Source organism: Austrofundulus limnaeus, unplaced genomic scaffold, assembly GCF_001266775.1.
Source record: "Austrofundulus limnaeus strain Quisiro unplaced genomic scaffold, Austrofundulus_limnaeus-1.0 Scaffold104, whole genome shotgun sequence".
Taxonomy (NCBI): Eukaryota; Metazoa; Chordata; class Actinopteri; order Cyprinodontiformes; family Rivulidae; genus Austrofundulus; species Austrofundulus limnaeus.
This window is the reverse complement of record NW_013952506.1, coordinates 905,750-926,533: the sequence shown is the minus strand read 5'-3', so window position 1 is coordinate 926,533 and position 20,784 is coordinate 905,750. Positions and strand designations below refer to the sequence as shown.

General features: G+C 38.9%; 1 protein-coding gene across 2 annotated transcripts in view; it reads left to right on the top strand.

Moving 5' to 3' along the window:
• eps8l2 (EPS8 signaling adaptor L2) overlaps positions 1-20,784 on the top strand; it is a 38,016-nt gene that overhangs the window by 9,104 nt on the left and 8,128 nt on the right. For both annotated transcript variants that reach the window (XM_014013650.1, XM_014013651.1), the window contains exons 2-17: positions 5,086-5,136; positions 5,527-5,573; positions 11,469-11,533; positions 12,975-13,136; positions 14,183-14,332; positions 14,597-14,676; positions 14,775-14,887; positions 14,989-15,050; positions 15,175-15,301; positions 17,393-17,481; positions 17,562-17,636; positions 19,429-19,577; positions 19,671-19,839; positions 19,913-19,947; positions 20,028-20,121; positions 20,230-20,349. In XM_014013650.1, coding sequence (XP_013869104.1) covers positions 5,090-5,136; positions 5,527-5,573; positions 11,469-11,533; positions 12,975-13,136; positions 14,183-14,332; positions 14,597-14,676; positions 14,775-14,887; positions 14,989-15,050; positions 15,175-15,301; positions 17,393-17,481; positions 17,562-17,636; positions 19,429-19,577; positions 19,671-19,839; positions 19,913-19,947; positions 20,028-20,121; positions 20,230-20,349 — 1,584 coding nt within the window. In that variant the 5' untranslated portion in view covers positions 5,086-5,089. The remainder of the gene's footprint in view (positions 1-5,085; positions 5,137-5,526; positions 5,574-11,468; positions 11,534-12,974; positions 13,137-14,182; positions 14,333-14,596; positions 14,677-14,774; positions 14,888-14,988; positions 15,051-15,174; positions 15,302-17,392; positions 17,482-17,561; positions 17,637-19,428; positions 19,578-19,670; positions 19,840-19,912; positions 19,948-20,027; positions 20,122-20,229; positions 20,350-20,784) is intronic.

Below are 20,784 nucleotides of genomic sequence, written 5' to 3'. Positions count from 1 at the left end.
TTGTTGACATCCTTATACTTTTTTGCCATCTGCCATCACTAATATGCACCTTCATATACATTCATTTTGTACTGTACTTTACATTGTATGTATATGAATAAGCATATGTGTTTATGTACAGTATATGTGTATATGTGCATTGGTACATTACTATATATCACATGTGTATATTGTGCGGTTTTGTTTATCTTTTATTAATCTTTCATTCTTCTCAGCCTCTCTTGTATTAAGCAGCAGTAATGTGCAAATTTCCAGACTGTGGGATCAATAAAGTTTTATCTTATATTATTCTTATATTATTTTATCTTAAAAACAGTTTTTAGTTGGTAGATAACTGTGTTTTTGCTATGAAACTACAAATATGGCCGAACTGGGTGGAGTCGAACGCTCAGCGATCTGGAGGGGGCGGGGTGTGAAATTTCTCACTTGCATTTAAAGTGACCGCACCAAAACAGCTTGCTCTGAGGCGCAACTCAGAACAGATGTAAAGCAAGCAAAGCAAGGAGTCTTTGGAGCAACAAAAACGAGGAATTAAGACCAAAGCATTGCAGTTTTATTTTAAATAGACCATAAGTGAATGATTTAGACGTGAAAAAGAAGGATTTAAAAGCATGATATGATACCTTTTTAAGAAATGAAGGTCAAGCCAGTTCGAAAAATTGGGAAAACTTTGAAAGTGTCCCCAGGTGCAGTCACAAAAACAATCAAGCTCTACAAAGAAACTGGCTCACATGAGGACTGCCCCAGGAAAGGAAGACCAAGAGTCACCTCTGCTGTGGATGATAAGTTCATCTGAGTCACCAGCCTCAGAAATGGCAGGTTAAGAGCAGCTCAGATTAGAGAACAGGTCAATGCCACACAGAGTTTTAGCAGCAGACACATCTCTAGAACAACTGTTAAGAGGAGACTGTGTGAAACCACTGCTTTGGACAGGCAACAAGCAGAAGAGACTTGTTTGGGTTAAAGAACACAAGGAACGGACATTAGACCAGTGGAAATCTGTGCTTTGGTCTGATTAGTCCAAATTTGAGATCTTTGGTTCCAACCACTGTGTCTTTGTGCGACACAGAAAAGGTGGATGGATAGACTCTACATGCCTGGTTCCCACTGTGAAGCATGGAGGGGGAGGTGTGATGGTGGGGGGGGGGGCTTTGCTGGTGACACTGTTGGGGATTTATTCAAAATTCAAGGCATACTGAACCAGCATGGCTAGCACAGCATCTTGCAGCAGCATGCTATTCCATCCGGTTTGCGTTTAGTTGGACCATCATTTATTTTTCAACAGGACAATGACCCCAAACACACGTCCAGGCTGTGTAAGGCCTATTTGACCAAGAAGGAGAGTGATGGGATGCTGCACCAGATGACCTGACCTCCACAGTCACCGGACCTGAAACCAATCACAATGGTTTGGGGTGAGCTGGACTGCAGAGTGAAGGCAAAAGAGCCAACAAGTGCTAAGCATCTCTGGGAACTCCTTCAWGACTGTTGGAAAACCATTTCAGGTGACTACCTCTTGAAGCTCATCAAGAGAATGCCAAGAGTGTGTGAAGCAGTAATCAAAGCAAAAGGTGGCTACTTTGAAGAAACTAGAATATAAAACATATTTTAAGTTGTTTCACACTTTTTTGTTCAGTATACATTTTCACATGTGTTAATTCATAGTTTTGATGCCTTCAGTGTGAATCTACAATTTTCATAATCATGAAAATAAAGAAAACTCTTTGAATTAGAAGGTGTGTCCAAACTTATGGTCTGTATTGTAAATAACTATGAGAAACTGACACTGACATAAGTTAAAAATCAGTCTTGACAACAATGAAACCAGGTGAGCAGTTAGATTTTTTTTTTCTTCTGCGTTGCATCTCGTTAGCATCCACACATAAAGAACACTATTGTCTGCTCAGCCAGGGTGAAAACTGTCTGTTGCGTAACCTGTCTGTGCACGCACTGAAGTTAAAAGCTCCAGGCGGAAGGGTGTGGGAGGGTTTTGTTTTCTCCTTTTATGCTCCTCATAATCTCTCCGATTTAGACGCAGTGCTCTGTTACACATTGTCTCCTTGGAGGCCGTGCTGTCAACCCCAATCAAATAGTTGCTGCGTCTAAGTGGGAAGCCCCGCATTTCAGTTAATTAGTTTCAGCTAAGCAGATATAGTCGTCAAAGAGCAGGCTCTAATTACACCCAGCATATCAGCCTGCTGTCTGCCTTTGTCCCTGAACAGWTCCCCAGTTGTTCTTGTGCTTTTTCCCTGTTGCTGCAAATTAAATRAGACACCTATAGCTTTTCAACGGCTGTTACCCTGGAGGCATTGTAACTTTACCGTGGATGTGCATCAGTATTTYTACAGCATTTTGTTAGACTTAAAAACTAAATTAAACTACTGTTTAATTTGGTGGGCTACAGCACATAACTATCACATACTATCAATTTTACCTCTATGGGTGTTTAGTGAAACACTTAAACTATAGACTCTCCCATAAAACAGTTCTGCAAAATGGTCTCACAGTTCATTCGTTCCTTATGCTAACTCTGGCTGTTAATAAATCACAAACGGAGCCGGCTATGTCCCACAGAGACATGAGCTTTTATAAATAAAATGAGCATCATAGAACCAAAAGAAGTGTGGAGCCGAACTTAATGCACTAAATGTTTGATCAACATCTCCCTTGTTAGCAGTTTGCTTCCTAGCTAACTTTTTAAACTAAATCCATAGTTGCTGTGCGTCATCATCATCATTCCCTCTGTAATAAGTCAGTTGTTTTTACTCATGGCTGGTTGCACTGAGTAGATTTAATCACTTCATCACATTATTGAGCCGCAGCACTGGCTTACAGTTTCACACGTTTACCGCTTCGGCTCGGTTACTACCTCGCTCTGTGGCATTCATAAGTCACACTGTGTTGGCCAGAAGGCGTCAAGACTGAGGTGTGAAGGAATGAGTCCTGGACCTGAGTCCTGTTTTGGGTTGGAAAAAAAAGAACTGATTAGGAAGCAGCAACTTTACCAATAAAATGTCTGTCAGACAACACTTATGATGCACTGATAAGATTACATACAGTATTGTGCATAAGTTTGAACCCACCCTCATTTGATTATATTTTGCTCTCAAGGAAACCGTTTTGAAAAGTGGTCTTGTTGAACATTTCTTCATGATTTCAAGGGTTTATTTGGACTTTGGGTGATTTTTCACTAATATTCTGTCCAGTCTTTGTACCTGACTGTAGCAATATACTGTTTAATGTGTGCTTAGAAAAATGAAACAAGAAAAAGCGTTTGACCCRAAAGAAAAAGAAGCTCCATGCCAAAAGAGAAACAAAGACCCGACACATGACCTGAAAGTTGCTTCATCATCCAGCTGATGATGTATGCCATGCTTTCAGCTATAGATTTTTGGGAATCAGCTTGTAGATGTTCATGTTATTTATATCTTGGGTATTTTTCACTGTTTCAAGTAAAGAAATGCAAATCATGTGTATTGATTCGACACAACACTGGTTCATTTTTATGCTTTCTTTCTTTTTTTAAGCCTGAATAATTTACTATTAGATGGCTTAACAACAAAAAAGATTGTTTTCTTAAAATTGTAAAGTACAAGAAAATTCTTTTTTTAATGCCTATAGGACAGGGCTATTCGACTAAATTCCTCTGGGGGCCACAGTTACTGCCGGTCAACAGCTCAGGGGCCGAACATCCAGCAATTAAAATCATTATTATTAAATAAACCAAGTATTAAACGATATGTTACCTTGGAATTAGTTTATTTTCTGCATTTAATCATGAATACAACATACAGAACCCTATAAAAGTAGTGATAATTACACATTATCAAAAATAAAAAAGAACACATTATGCCTCCTATTATTAGACACAAATAATATTTTGACATCTCTGACTTGCCAATTTTTTAAACCAATTTTATTTTCACTTTCATCATTTTATCTTCAACTGCTTGTAGTTTTAACTGTCTTGAGTGTTTATAGAAATGGTTTTTACCAGCTTGTAGCCAAGATTCTGATGTTTCTGTAGACACCAAACGTGTATGTTTAACTAAAAGGACTTAGAGTAATTAAAGTAGAAAACCAGGGGGTTTGGGCTGAAGAGATGAATAAAGCAATTTGCGGGCCGAATTTTGGTCACTCGCGGGCCGGATGTGGCCTGTGGGCCGCCAGTTGAATAGCCCTGCTATAGGAGGACCTCTAAAAAGCAATAGGGTTTGACTTTACAATTAAATTCTAAAAAACAGGATTGACTGAAGACTTTTACACAAAATGTGACTGGAAATGTTGTAGTGTTGTTGTAAAAAGTATTGTTAACTGATTTGATGCTGGAAAAACTGGTAACGCAATGTTGCTTTGTTTTTCGATTTTGGGGACATTTATGAAAATGTTAAATAGCTGATTTTCTTACTCACTCCAAATAAGAAACTGCAGACCTGCTGTTATTTTGTATAATACACAATATACTGGTAATGGTTGACTGTAGACACTGCAGTTTTACAGTGCACTTTTTACACTTTTAGGACATACTGTTTTAAAAATAAAAACTGAGTAAGCTTGGTGCTCATTAAATGGTGTTGATTAAATTGAGTGTATGCTTCATTTCTTTCAAAACATAATGTAGTCAGCCTGCAGCTGAGAAATTTTATTAGAGCAGGTTTGTTATCAGCAATAGGTTTTCATTGTTATCAGGTTGTTATTTAAACGCTACAGTCTGGAGTAGATGAAAGTAAATATGTGAATTCTTGCTGAAGTTTTTCTCTTTGGCCCAGAGATAAAGAGCCTTACCATATTTGATTCATTCTTCCAAGTGTTTTTTAGTCGCAGAGTATATGTCTGGTTGGTGTGCAGCTATTTCTGACCAAGTCTGTGTTCATGAAATAATTGTGAAAAAATTATTTTAAAACGTATTTAGAGAAAAAGTCCAAAATATACTGTAATGCTTGTGGGAAAACCCTATTTAAACTGCCTGTTTTTAGACAAATATGTGGTAGTTGGAAACCTTGAACACATTTCCTTTCTCAGTCTATCATTATAAACCACTGTTTCTCAAATTCTTCTTCTCTTCGTCCTTTTTTTTTTATCCAGGTGGATGCCTGAAATCATGAGTGCCCCAGGACCTCAGTCGAGGCAGGCCAAGTGAGTTTCACACACATTCCGCTAGATATTTACCTTTCTGTTGATCAGGCATGAGAGAATCACTGATCCTGTGTGGAGAAGGGGATGTGGGTCAGGGACTTTGGGCACAGAGCAGCTCTGTTGAGAGTTGTTTGCTTTGCTTTGGGCTCCTACCTCCCTCCTCCTCCTCCTCTCCCTCTCTCTTTTCCACTCTCCCTGTTTTTCCCTCTGTCTGCTCCATATGCTTGGGCGTCAGTGTCGACCAGTCTGCTCTCTGCACCTCACCCTTGTATTCTTAGTGGGTTATGTTTATGAGGAGTGGGACCGTCTGTGACATCTGTCCAGAGGTGTGGGGAGTGAAAAGATGAAGGGTATCCAGCGTAAACCCATGTCCTGTTCTTGTCGTTGCAGTGGAGTGGCCAGATCGGACAGCAAGCTCAGCGCTAAGGCCCTTTATGGTGAGCAGCTTTCTGGAAAATTACTGTTGGCTTTTTTTAATTTTAAAGATTTTTTTTCACTAACACGTTTTTATATCTGCATTGAATTTTAAATGTTGAACTGTTCATTGCTCGTTCCTTAACAGTTTTGTACACCATTTATCTGTCATTTCTATTTTGGAACTATACTTAGCACAAAAAGTAAGGAAATTTGTGTTTGGTAAATTATTTATTTGTTGTTACAATGCTTCTTGGCAATACATCTTACCTTTGGAAAGTAAAATAAGCTGAGAAGATTTGGCAAATTTTTCATGTGCACAACCCACATACTCAGCTCTACTGCTCGTCCCACAAATGCATGTTCCTTACAAATGTGGCACCATTTAAACGAGGCTTTCCAACTGTGTAAGATTTATTGCCAAGAAGCGTTTTTAGAACAAAGTCAGTTTTCTTATCTCCATAAAAAATAATAGAACAAATAATTGATTGTGCCTGGTAGWGAAGGTAAAGTGTAATCTTTTTATTGTTGTCAATCAACTCAAACAAAACCACTTTCTGTTGTTCGGGGTCACATTCTGTTTATGATGATGAACCAGGTTTATTTGAGGTCAGCCTCACAGTTTCAAAGCACTCAAAGTCCCACTAAATGGGTGTCGCTCTGTGTTAAAAGTTTAATAAAACTTATTTACAGCTTTTTTTTATTGACGTATGGATTCTGGTAACATAAAATAAAAAATCATGATCAGAGAGGTAGCCTTGCTCCGGTTTCCTTGTGTATAACTGTGCTGTTATGGACACAAATCACAACAATATTCACTTTGCTTATGCAAATAACAGCATGAGGAAATCTGGCTCTGTGATGTGCTGATGCATCCTCACAGACCTTCTGAACTCAAACACACACAAAAAACATGCACACTGATTTAAAAAGAAAAAGAAAATTGTGGGCCAACATCCAGGTGGCCCTTATTCTGCTCTGTGCAGAGATGGGAAGGAGGAGGAAACTTGCTTTTCCAGCTCCGCATGTGTGCACTGCATGCTGGGATCATCTGCAGGGTGAGAGCTGTTGCGTGTGTCACGTTCTCGTGTAGGCATCTTTTTATGATTTTTCACTTTTAGACGAAATCCTCACTTTAATTTAAGGATCCACTTGCTGTGGTGCAGTAATATAATAATGTGTCATTTTATTCTGGCTGCTGCATACTTGTGTCAGGGTGTGTGTGTGTGTGTCAATGCTAAAGTGCAGGGTGTGACTGTTTTTAAAGCGTGGCTTGAACAGGGTGGGGTTACCAGAGTCTCGCAGGTGAATAAAGGCCACATTGAAAAGTGGAAAGGAGAAGGCAGACTCTGCCACTCGGTTTCATTTGTAGACTCCCCCCTTGCCTCCGGCATGAGCTCACTGGTCCCCACCGGTGCCTCCGTCCACTCTTCCAAACATTTTCCAACCATGCAGTCGTTCCAATTAAAAACGTGCACAAAGCAAGGACAGGACAATGCATTTCCCTGCATGGCTGCATTGTTCTAAATTTAGAACAGCTTCATATGGCAGACGTCGGATGTCCAAGGGTTGCAAGATGTTCCCACAGCGTCTCACTGTGCAGCTGGTCCTCTGTGAACCACTCCTGAGCTGTTTTATTTCCCAAATATCCACAGGGTTCGCCCCGTCTTGTGATCTTTGGGAAATATCCCGCTGTACATGTTGTTTTTGTCATCGGCTCGCATCACTTCGTGCAGCAGATGGTCACCACTACCTCCCTGGCTCCGTGTTGGCAGCACCACGCCTGTCCTCGCAGCGTTGAGACCAAAAGAACAGATGACATTTAGAGCGATCTGTAACAATATTTGGGTAGACCGCTGCTCGTACCTTCCTGAATAAACCTGCTTGTTATCAACAGCAGAACGATCTCAATCATGCAAACCTCTCCCATCACTCAAACAGTAGACAAGTGATGCAAATGATGCACAGGTCCTCCCACCTGATCCGTTATCAGCTCCCCTCAGGTGAAGCAGGAAAAAAAAAGACATCAGAGTCATTATGTTTGGAAGTTGTTGGGTTTAAAAGTTTCTTCACGGATCATATCAGGCAGAGATTGGGCTACACTTTTTTGCTGTCTGTCTATTTTTTTACCCATCACCTTTAATAGCGTTTTTTTTTCATTCATTTTAATTTATATTTATTCCTAACAAGCTAAACAGATAATCCACATCAGCCAGATGAACACATGTAACTCCCTGAGTGCACATTTCTGCGTACTTCTGGTAAGAAGTCGTTGTTTACATTCTGGCGACTTCAGTAAATTTCTCATATTTAGCTTTGTGCAACGTGTTGCAGTGGTGATGTATATTAGATAGATAGATAGATAGATAGATACTGTACTTTAGATAGATAGATAGATAGATAGATAGATAGATAGATAGATAGATAGATAGATAGATAGATAGATAGATAGATAGATAGATAGATAGATAGATAGATAGATAGATAGATACTGTACTTTATTGTCCCCAAGGGGAAATTTGTCTTGGCCATATTAAAATCCTTCATGGCAGACAGTCTCTAAACAGACAGATAGTCTACCTCCCCTCCAAAAATGAAACTTATTTTATTTTTTAATCATTGGCGGGCCAGGCGGAAGTCATCCGCGGGCAGGATGTGGTTCATCCCAGAATTAAGCAATTGCACATAAAATACAGTATGAACTAACTTCCTTGCTGCCACTTGCTYGCTCCATAGTTGCTGAGGGCTTATTACTTGTTTGTCCTTCATCCTCCACTGCATCAGTCCCTCTTTTATCAAGACCATCGTCAATATTGGGCTTTTTGAATAAACTTTGGAAACTATTTGCTCAGAGTGAGAGGATGTCTGGGTGATACTTCATGGTAGTTTGGAGTTAGAAGTTATATATTCCATCAAAAGCTGCCATTTTTTGTTCATCTCAGGTTGGGAAGGGTTGTACGTCAAACTTAATTGCTTAATTGGTCTGTAAAGCGATTGTCCGATTGATCTGGGTCGTGTAAGACTTTGATCGTCTGCCAGGGTGCTACGTTTACCACTAGCCATTGACTCTGGAGAGTTCTGGGTATAGGCCTATCTGCCCGCTAAGTGGCTCTTATTGCACGCTGTGGCAGCKCTGCGAATTGATTGGAAATGATGTGAGTCATCTATAAGTCATGAGTGCAGCTCCGCTTTCAGAGCGACACCTGACGCTGGCATTTCACCTGTGGGGGGGAGGCGAGCAGGAAGGAACGAGCAGAAAGGAAATGAAAGGAAAAACATTTGGTTGCATCATTTGGTTGTTTTAACATCATCCACTTCTTGAAAATTAAAACAAAAGGAGGCAAAAATTGGAATGTACTGCAGAGCTTTTAACGTAGACTTTAAACGTTCTGCAAGCAACGCGGCTTTTGTTTCGGCGTCACCATAAAGCACACAAAAGGAAATGTATCTGAATGAAGATAATACCATTGCAGCATGAGTATGTTGACTCTGCTGGGTGGAAAATGGAAAGAGACCTGATATGAGAGCCGGTGGTGAGTTGATAGGAACATGCCAAGTTTTAAGCGTGATTGTTACCYGCATATTATTCACCTGGTAAAGAAGTCAAAGCAAATTAGGTTCCATTCATTTAAAGTCAGATGGCTAGAAAACAAAAGGCTGCACTCGACGGCACACGCAGTGTTTGGATGTGGATGGGATCAAATTTTAAAAGAAGTTGCAGTTGTTTTGTTTAGTTTTTAAGCGGTGGGACCAATTTTCATTTAGCTTTTAGTGAAATTGTACTTAAATCTTTGAAAAAAATATTTGTCATGGTGACATTTGTATCTTTCTTTTTTATATAGAGTGACTAAACCATGAAGAATTACAAATAAAATGTATTGTTTTTGTATGTGCATACAATCAATATTAAAGCAAAAATAAATACAAGTATACATGAGATATTTCACAACATGCAATRGGTGAAAAAACTGAGACCATGCTGATAGTACTGTTTGTTGAATTTCCTTTAGGATTAGGGCTTGAAATTGTTGTCCAAAGTGGAGTTTTAACGACTCTTAACAGTACTGAAAAAAGAAAGTTTTTATACTTTATTTTTAGTTCTTTATAGGATTTAGCGATATTCGCAAAACAATCAATCTTAAATAATTGGGGCATTAGCCAGTAACGATTAATGTGATGATTAATGGATGACAACTGCTTAAAATATACATGAAAATCACCAGTCAAACTAACTTCTTCATTTTAATAGATTAAAATAATGTGGAGTGGCAGCAGATGTTTAGTAAATAATATGCCACAACTCGTGTTCTTTCTTTTTGCCACTTTGCTGCTCGTAACAGACTGAGTGCATCATGCATTCTCAGCTGAGTAGATGTGTTCCCACCATTCGATGGACTAGTTTGCTTTTGCTTATATTGTGGCCTTGGTCTGCATATTCTGGCTTTTATCATACTCCAGTTCATGGCGATGTTTCAGGTGATTAAACAAGTATGTAGTGTTGCCGTGTGTTGTCTCCACTTTGATGTTGCACACCTAGCAAATGGCCCAGATCTGCTCAAGCTCAGACCTTACGGAGCCAAACTAGTTTCATACAACAGAAGCTGAAGCTTATTTAGGGAAGATCTGCTCTGTGCCGCCTTCTGCCATTGTTGTTATGTAATGGACTCACATTCACTCACAAATACATCAGCAGCACTTATCACAGTAATCGGAAAGTGGCAAGTATTAATCGGTGACAGTTTTCGGATGGTAAATCACACAATACCATTTTGCACAAGCCTAGTTCATAGTTTGTAGTATTTCATTTTTTTTACAGTTTATCAAATATATATATTAATAACTCAATTTTAGTGTGTGCAGTATCAGTATTAAAGGAGTAAAAGTACAAATTTGAAAATCAGATGGACTCCCCTCCTGTAAATGCTCACAGCCAGCACTGAGAGGGTTGTGAACATTGGATTGRCAGGATATAATGATTCAAGACACTCAGTTTAGGCCGAACTCCAGCTTTCGGCCACATGGAGGCTCGTAATTAATCGTAGAAAACTTTTTAGAAACAAGGGAGTTTATTGATTACTTGGTGCTACAGTTCTGCTCCTGCAGCACAAACTCAAAGCGTCCACCCTTTGTGACGATGGCMGATTGTTGGTTTGAGGTCTTTCTCAACTTTGCTTTTATCAGAGGTAACTGCTTCAGAAGTCCTCTGAGGATTTGACTTGCAGCTCTGCAAACCCAATTCTGCTGCCATCAGCTACCTGGCAAACCTCCACAAACACATTTTTCACATTGCAGAAAAATGAAATCCAAGTTTATTTAGATCTTTTAACCTCTCCAAGGTCATATCAGCTCGTCGCAGTTGAAGAACCGAGCGTGGCGCTGTCAGAGATCTTTGAACCTGCAATAAATCTCTGCTTGTAACTCAAGCCCTTGAGCTTTGATACCAACCTGAGCAACAAAATGTAGCGTGTAAGAGGGAGGAAATAAGATGTAAGCATTCTTTGATATGAGATTTAAATATTAACTTCTGAGATAAGTCTGGTTCCTAATTTGTCTTTTTTTTGTTGCAAAATTTTTGGATAGAAATTTAAGTCAAAAAACTTGATTGAAGTATAGTTTGTTGTTTTACTGCTTCACTAAAAACAACATCCTAAACTATCTTATGAGAGATATAGGTTATTGGTTAAGTGCTGTTAACTGAGCGACTGTAAAAATAAAAAAAAAAGAAGCCTGTCTCGTCACTTCCTTATTTCCCTGTCGTTCGTTTTAGCTCTCGCCTTTAGCTTTTCCTTTCATCTGTTCTCTCTGCTGAACGATAACATGTGGACTCATCATGGTCAGTGATTCGGTCCGTGTTTACTCGGGAGGATTTACTGCAGTTTCTCAGAAGAGCGCTAACTTTTTGTTTTTGTTGTCCACAGAACAGCGAAAAAAATACTCCAACTCCAATTTCATCATGCAGGAGACGTCGCAGTATCATGTCGAGGTAATTTCCTAATCCTTAATATATTCAGATTTTAAATTTAACACTTAAAATGGTGATAGTTTAATGCTTTTATCATTGGGTACTTTACATAAAAAAACAACTAACAATTAGGTTTTTGTCTAAGTAAAACACAAAGTTGTTTATTTATATTTGGAAGGAAGACATAATCCCACATATACTTGGTTCCGTATGAGTGTATTTTTGTTATTCATTTTCTAATGTTTTTTCTGTTTTTGTTTTATTTTTTGTTTGTTTTAAACATGTTAACTAGTTACAAAATAGTTTAAACTGAACATAGATAAAGAGTGTATTATGAGCTGATGGTATAATTTTTCCTTCACCCCAGAGATAAAAGCTCACGTCTACCATACCCTGATTGCGTTTATGGAAACTGTTCTGTACTCTGGCCACAGCTCCATGGAGCTGATGTTAGAAAAACTGTGGTTTGACTGTGGATCATGGAGGAACCATGTCCCAGATCTATACAGTTATGGTTTCCTAAAATACTTAAATTCCATTGTCATTTATGAACAAAATGTCTAAGATATTTTAACAATGACAACAATCATGAAATTAGATATAAAAGGTGTAACTTCAGTTACCAGCTAAGGGTTTTTCAGAACATTCTGTACAAGTATTTGCTAGTCATATTTATATAAAAAACTATTTAAATCTACAGAGATTATAAAATCTGTACAACTCTAATGCTTGTGTGTTTAATATGCTGATTGTATTAGTGTTTGAAAGCCGGCGTATGGAAGACTTCACGTTGTTTGTGAAGTTTCTTAATGATAGATTTAAAAAAAACTCCTGGGAAGTTTAGAACTTTGTACCATTTGTATTCATCCCTTGACTTGTACTTTCTTTAAGTAAAATTAGAACAGTCACTTTTAACGGGGTGAATATTAATGCTTATTTTTTTTTACATAATTTTTTTGAATTTAATTGGTATTACTTTGGAGAAATTTTATTATTTGTTGACAATGAAGATTATTTTTTAATCTTTTTTTTTTGTCAAAAAGGCCAATTTATGACCAAGATTGATTCTTTAAGGGTTAAAACAACGCATTACATGAGTTATGGCATTTATAGAGGTCAAATTACCTCAATTTTATTGTATTTTTCTTGCTGTAGCGTAGTGGAACAAAATATGTTAATTATCTGAAATAACAGTTTGAAGGATTTGCTGTCAGTAAACAAAGCTTTAGCAACAATTTCAGATGCTAACTGCTAAGCTAACTACATTTAATTTCATATATAGACCAAGGCTAAAGCTAAACTTTTCATCCAGTTTCTTGTCAAAGCAAACATATTTATTTTGAAGTTGGCGCATTGACCTTTTCATTCAATATAAAATGTTTTTCAAATTAGATAATATGCTCGTGTTTTTGCTAGCTTCGATGCAGCTGTCAGCGGTCACTAACAGCTGTCTTCTCCTCAGCATCTCTCCACGTTCGTTATGGACAAATCAGAGTCTATTGTCACAGTAGACGATGCCATCAAGAAACTGGTTCTTCTGGACTCGAAGGACAAAATCTGGACCCAGGAGATGCTCCTGCAGGTCACTGACAAGGCAGTCAGGCTGCTGGACTGTGACACACAGGTACGGCTGCTCACACAAACCACCTGGTTAATTACAAGTGTTTCCACACATCAAGTTTCTGTCCATTGAGAAGTTGTTTAATTAATTAATTTTTTTAAACATGAAATTAAAACTGTTCAAAACACAATTTTATAAACTTACTAGACACTTGTAAACAATAATGGTTTATAAACATGTTAATAATGATTTATCAAAGGATGCTGTTGGAATATTATAGGTGGTATTTTCAGGGGGAAAGTAAATAAAATGTTAATTATTGTTTATCCAACAAGTGAGTTTCTCCAGTTGTCTTTGAAACTCACTGAACCCCTTAATTTTTTAAACCTAAAACATTTTGAGATTTATACACAGGTACCTGTGTATAAAATCGTTAAAGTAAACTATCACTTCATTTACTACCTAACTTTATGCTTTAACTTTTATGTTTGTGGTAGTGTAATAAAATACAAGCAAATATTTCTGAAGATCTCAAAAGGAATTTTTGATGCTTATATAGCAGGAAAATATTGCAAATAGAGAGAATACTGAAAAGAAAATTAGAGTTGAYTTTCTGTTACTCTTTCCACAGAAAATCAAAGATTACTGAAAAATTCTAACTTATTTTTCTTGGCTTAAAGTTTGGCCAGCTGTCATGAGAAGAACACAATTAATGCAGTTCCAAAAAAAGAAACTGTAAAACTATTTTACATTTAAAATATTACCTTTGAAGCCAGATAAAATGTTAACAAGGACCAGATTTGGCCCGCGGGCTTTCGGTTTGAAACACATGCTCTAGGTGCGCAAGTGATTCTTCTAAAGAATAGAAGTTAATGTTTTGAAAATATCAAGTTAAAGGTAACTGTGATCTGTCTGTGGGAGAAAATCCACCAGCATGTTGGTGGTAAAGCTGCTCTGTGTTTAGGAATGCAACAGTATTTGTCTAACCAGATGTGCTGAACAGAACGTATTTTTCCGCTGTTATTATAGCGTGGCAGAGCTCACGCTTCACCTCTTTCCTCCTGTAAGAATTTTTTATAAATTTTTTTTTGTCTTTCATCTTCCTGCAGGAAGAATTGGAGAACTTCCCTGTTTCCACAATCCAGCTTTGTCAGACGGTGCTGAATCAGACACGCTACCCGTCCGTGCTGCTGCTCGTGTGTCAGGACAAGGAACAACACCGACCCGACATCCATTTCTTCCACTGTGACGAGGTGGAGGTGAGTCAGAGCAGAGGATTTTACACGCCCTAGTTTAGTGTGGGCCTTTTTTATTTGCGACGTGTCCTTAAGTGTCTTTCAGTTTTACGGTGCTCTTAATGCATTCTAAGGCAGATAACAGGTCGGTTTTAAAGCCGTCCCAAATTCGTGGCACACAAAATCAAATCTTTAAGGTCAAAGAAAGAAACTGAAATATAATTTAAAATAAGAGATTAAAATTTAAACTACTCTTTATGGCTTTGTGTGTGTGTCTTCTTCTTTAAGGCTGAGATGGTTCACGCAGACGTAGATAGTGCCATTGGAGACAACAAGCATGGAAAGAAAATGAGACTTCAGACTCTGAAGTGAGAAAAATGCTGCCAGCACACAAATACGTTCGCACCCATTGTCTCTCAAACACACACACATAGAAATGATGTATTTATGATTTACCCTCTTTCAGGGTGAACCAGGAGAAAATGAAGCGTCACAGAGAGACCATCCTCCCTCCGTCGGCCCCCAGGGGCCCCCCACCTGTGAGGAATCGACGAGTGGAAGCTGCTGCAAACCCTCCAGGTAAGAATACACTGACAAAAGAACATCTAATGTTTGTGTTGTTTCAGTTGTGCGATCACCAGTTATTGTTCGGTCACGTTATATTTTGTGATTGGAAACAGAGAGGCGAGCTTCTGATTCTGAGTCGCACGAAAAGCTGGCTCAGCGCATCGAGAAGGATGTGGTGAGCGACACTCGTCACGATGGAGAGACACGCCTCACTTCATGAGATCATGACGCCTGAAGCCTGTGTTTTTCTTTTTTTGTTGTTGTTGTTGTTTTTTGTTTTGTTTTTTTCTCCTCCTCAGCAAATCCTCAACTGTGCCCTGGATGACATAGAGATCTTTGTGGCGCGGCTGCAGAAGGCAGCAGAGGCCTTTTCCCAGCTCAACCAGCGCAACAAGAGTAAGAAGAATAAGAAGAAAGGACCAGCAGGTCTGTCCCCCTTTCTTCTTCTGTGGTGACAAGGTTGCAGTGGACGTACTGCTCCACGTTGTCATGTTTGGTTCTACTGTGTGTCCTGTGACCCGGGACATTCCAAACATGTTTGTGTGGTGGTCATTTTAGGCAATTATCACTTATGGTACTGATTATTTACCTCATCCTAATGCTGATGATATATAGTTACCGTTTCACCAACACCCAAGCTGATTTAAAATGTAATAAAAATCTATTTTTGTTATATATATGTTCTGAAACAAAATATTGACATCTTGAACAGAAACTGTTTTCTTACATCAACAGAACAAGTCATTCTATACATGTAACAGGAGACGCTACAAGAACATGCTTTGTGTTCGTGTGTGTATGTTTTGCTATCTTTGTGTGGACATTTTTGTGACAATTGGAATGTCTTGTGAGGACATTTTGCCTGATCCACACATGGGGCAACCACATTTGTAGGTCAGATGTTAGATTTAGGGGTCAAGGTTGGGCTGTAGGAATTAATGGAAGACAATGCATTTCTCACAAAGATAGTGAAACACGTGTGTTTGTGTGTGTTTTTGTGTACAAGTTTTTGCCACCTGGTGGAGATGATTTATAACCGTTTTCCTGGTGCACACAACCTGGTGAGAACCCACTGTTCCTAATGGGGACAAAAGCCCGGTACCTTTTGGGGGGAATACTGTTGATGGGTCAGGGGTTCAATATAGGATATAGGACTAAGATATGAATTAAGTTTAGGTTCCATTTAGGGTAAGGGCTCAGGGTTGGGCTATAGAAGTTACTGGAAAATGAATAAAAGTCAATGCGAAGTCTCCATGAGGATAGAAGAACAAACGCGTGTGTGTTGTGTGTGGTTAGAGGTGACTATAGTGTTACTTTCCTGAACATTGTTTGGTAATAACAGGGTAAATGACATGAATTCCTCAAGCAGAGGATCTATTATCCAGCTTTAAGACTGATATTCAAGCAATTTGTCAACATCAAGTTTTTGCATTTAAACTATTTTTTTTAATCAGCCATGAACACATGTAGATCTCAGAATGCTTCATATTTTGTTACAGTTTGATTTTCTGCTTGGGGAAAACAAAAAAAAAACACAAATGACTGATGCAATAAACAACTTTAAATGACAACTTGAAAGACAGAAAAGAGGAAAATAAACAAATTCAACAGATGAAAGAAAAAAAGATAATCTCTTGAAAGAAAACTCCAAAGAAGAGACGATAAAATCGCACATCTACAAAACAAAATGGAATAATAAAACCCAAATGGGACCATCTCTGGAGATGACCTCCATAATGAACAAGAATCCAACATGCTGACTGCAGTGGATCACGGTCCATCTGCAAAACGGCCTCTAAAAGCAAACTCTGACCCACATTTGACAATACTGGTGGATACACAAAGATCTTCAAAAAGTTTAACTTTTAATGTTGAACTTGATATTCAAACATACACACCTCCCATTTAGACTTCTTTTTCAAACAGTTTCTAGACCCTACAATGTCTGACAAGCTCTATGTGGTCATTCTCATCTCAACCTGAAAGGAGCACAGCTTCATTAGACGTCAAGTGAAACATGAAAAAGACAGATTTTCACCCAGCTCTATACTCCTGATGATACCAATCTGAGGAAATCTTATGGCATGTGTAAGATTCATTCACAAAAAACCACCAACCTACAGGAGTCTGATGACCCGTTATAAAACAACTTCAGAAGTTTTCTGTTTATGCACCGACAGCTCAGAGGGAGACCTACTCCATCTCAGTCAGGTGGTCATAATGTTGTGGCTGATTGTGTATGTAAAAGAAACAAAAGCATTTTAGAATTTAGCCGGGACACAATTTTGCAGATACTTTTTTTTTCCTCACAGGCTAACTCTGCAGCTGCACAATCGTTTTTACCTGAATGAGCTTTTTTTATTTTCTGAAGCTGCTTATTAACCAGTCGTCGTTAAGGTCACAAGCTTTTTGTTGGAACAAGAAAGAGAAAAGCTTTTATAACTCTGAACCTTGGTCAGAAAGTGAAACTCGTCTTTGGCTCGAGTTGGTAACTATGGAGTCTGTGTGTGGTCACAGAGGGCATGCTGACCCTGCGAGCCAAGCCCCCCACTGAAGCGGAGTTCCTTGACAGTCTGCAGAAACTGAAGCTCTCCCTCAACCTCTTGGTGAGATATCGCAGCTCTTATCCTCTTGTTCTCCCTGCTCGTTCCTTAACTCTGTGTTTCTGTCACTCTGCCCCCTGCAGGCCAAACTCAAGAGACACTTGCAGAACCCCAGTGCCTCTGAGCTCGTTCATTTCCTTTTCAGCCCTCTGGAGCTGGTAAGAGCTGAAAATCAGGTTTTTAAGTGTGACCTGGTGTTTGTTTTAAATCCAAGTATCAATGAATGCATATTTTTGCTGAATTAGTTGTTTCTGTAAAATCAGTTTAATCAGATCTGAGGCTACAGATTAAATGAAACCCAGGAAAGCAAAAGACTCATTAAATTAAACACAGTGCATAACTCACATTTTTTTTCTCCAATCTAGTATTAGTCTTTTTATTTTTATTTTCTCTCACACCACACCCTACTGCTTTACCGTCGCACTCGCCCAACAGGAGCGACGTGGCTCGGGTGATGTTGGTTTCCCAGGCCACGCCTTCGATACTTCTGCACAGAAAAACCAGCTGCTGTCATGCATTACTTGCTTCATTTTTGCTTCATTTAACTAGCAAAAGACAGCGTTTTAGCTGTCGCTTCATCTGCATCTACTTTTTTAGAGGTTGCAATGAAATAAATAATAATGCAAATCAATGTTTTATTCTGCACGCTTCTGCATACGGATTAACAGTAAGATGAAGCGTTTTTTGCTTAGTTTCAGTTCCTGAGGCAAAACAACAAAACAAGGCAGGGTTTTTGACCTCGTCACGTTTGAGCGTTTTGTTTTTAGCATATTGCTACATTTAGCTTTAGGCTAGTGTTTTGTTACATTTAGTTAACATGTTCTGTTTTTTTTAAATTAGCATTCACTTTGTTTAGCTTTGCCAACTCAGTTTCAGTTTTTTCTGCAAAGTCATTCTACTTTTTTGAGAGAAATGCAGTTTATTTTGTTATCAGAATGTTGCATCAAGATGGCGTCATACTTTAACCTTTTCACTTCTGAATATCAATGTCAAACTTTATTTATAAAGCGCTTTAAAAACAGTCAATTGCTGCACCAAAGTGCTGCACAGCAATCCACAAACAACACAAAAAAATGCTAAAATACATAATAAATTACAACAAACAATATTAAGAACAGATAAAAATTACAATGCCAGTTGTATTAATTACCGCATTTATTCATGTATAATACGATCTTGAGTATAATACGATCATTTTTTGAGCTTAACAGCATTAAAAATCTAATAATTAGGGGTGCACCGATAGGAAAATTTCAGCCAATTTCGATATCCGATATAATTATTGCTGTTATGGCCGATAACCGATATTTACCAGTATTGTACAAACACACAAATTACATTATACATATACGCAAAAACACACTTGTCTTTTTTCGATACCGTAAATAAATGAYCAGACCTCTGACATGTTTCTCTACTTCAGTTATTCCTGGCGGCACAGCATCAGTATCACCATCATGATCAAACAGATACCGCTCGACCAAACATTTCACCTCCCAAAACAAAAACACAAACACAAAGCTAAAAAGTGGGAAATCGGTATCRGATGTTAATATCGGCCCAGTTTTACATATCGGGCCGCTATCAATGTTAATGCCGCTATATCGTGCATCCCTATTAATCATCAATAACCCATGTATACTACTACCCCTCCACTTTATGGATGATTTTTTGGATTAAATTTCTAGTAATATACATGAATAAATACAGTAAATGCCTTATAATAAAAGTGAGCCTTAAGAAGCACTTTGAAGTTTTCCAAACTATGTGCAGATCTAATGTGAATGGTCAAGTTGTTCCATAGATTGGGAGCAGATACAGCAAAAGCACGATCACTTCTGCTCCTAAGTTTGGATCTTGGAGCATGTCAGGCTCAGACTTCTTGATTATACCCATGTACAGCCCCGCCTCGGTCATCCGTAACTTAAAAACGTGAAAATGTGCTCTCAGGTGCTGCAGAGCTGTGGGAGTCCTGAACTGGCTCGTTCAGTCATCGCGCCTCACCTTTCTAAAGATGCTGTGGACTTCCTGCGGGGACACCTCACCCCCAAAGAGATGACCATCTTTGAGCTGCTCGGAGACGGGTGGACCAAACCCAGGTACATTTTAACGTGGCTTATTGCTGCTCTCCGGCTTCACTCATGTGCATATTGACCGGTCCTTCACTCCTCCTCCTCCTCTTCCTCCTGCAGAGCGGAGTGGCCCAGGGATCAATGCGCTCCTCCGTATTACCCCAGATTTCGGAACGGTTGGGAGCCACCGGCCGAGCTTTTCATGACGGCCCCGTGGGAAACTGAGGGACCATCTGTACCCCTCGGGTCCCCCACCAGCCCCGATTACAGGAAGCACTCTCATGAAGATGTAAAGCTTTCACTTGTTATCAGCGACACTTGAAACTCTGACTATCTTTACACAAATCTCTTTTGTTTTCTAGTATTACGAAAGTCCTCCTCCTCCTCCGCTGAATGGGTAAATATTAAAATCCTTCTCACACATTTCGGTGTCTTTACTCAAAGAATATTAAATTGTGATGCAATGTTTCTCGTCAGGTCGCCCAGCAGTCGCAAATATGCCAAAATTCGCTACCACTTTGTGGCGAGGAATGCCAACGAGCTGTCAGTGCTGCAGGATGAAGTTCTGGAGGTTGCAATACCAAAATTACCCTTCATACATAAATGGTTATATTTTTCATTGGGAGTTTGTGTCTCAGTCTTCAGTGCTGTGGAGTGAGGTGTGTTATTACTCTTGCAGGTGATAGAGGACGACAAACAGTGGTGGAAACTACGGAATCGCAGCGGGCAAACGGGCTACGTCCCAGTCAACATCCTGGATGTGTTGAGGTTAGAAGAGCCGGAAGCCCCCTACAGCCAGGTACATGACACACCCACTRGAATCTTCAAATTAGCAGAGCTGTCACAGCTGTAATTATTGCTTTGATTACTTTGATTGCAGGGTATCCAACTGCACGTCTGTATCATTATCTCAGATCTGCTCCAGGCTGCAGCATGTCATTTAATGAGAAGCGTGTAGCATAGTTAGCATGTTTGTTCAAAACATGTTTCCTTTACTGCAGCAATACTGATTTATCACATCAACACACATTCTGAAGTGAATTCGGACACCAAATATTTTTACAACAGTTCGTGAGTTAAAAATGGACGATAATTTTTCTCTCGTTTTGAGTTCTGGTTAACTGTTCATGCAGCATAGCCTAACATTTAAATAATATTCCATCCACTATAATATCTTCTTCTTTGATGACTTTCGAAATTTCCATTAGCGTTACATATTAAAACAATATAATAT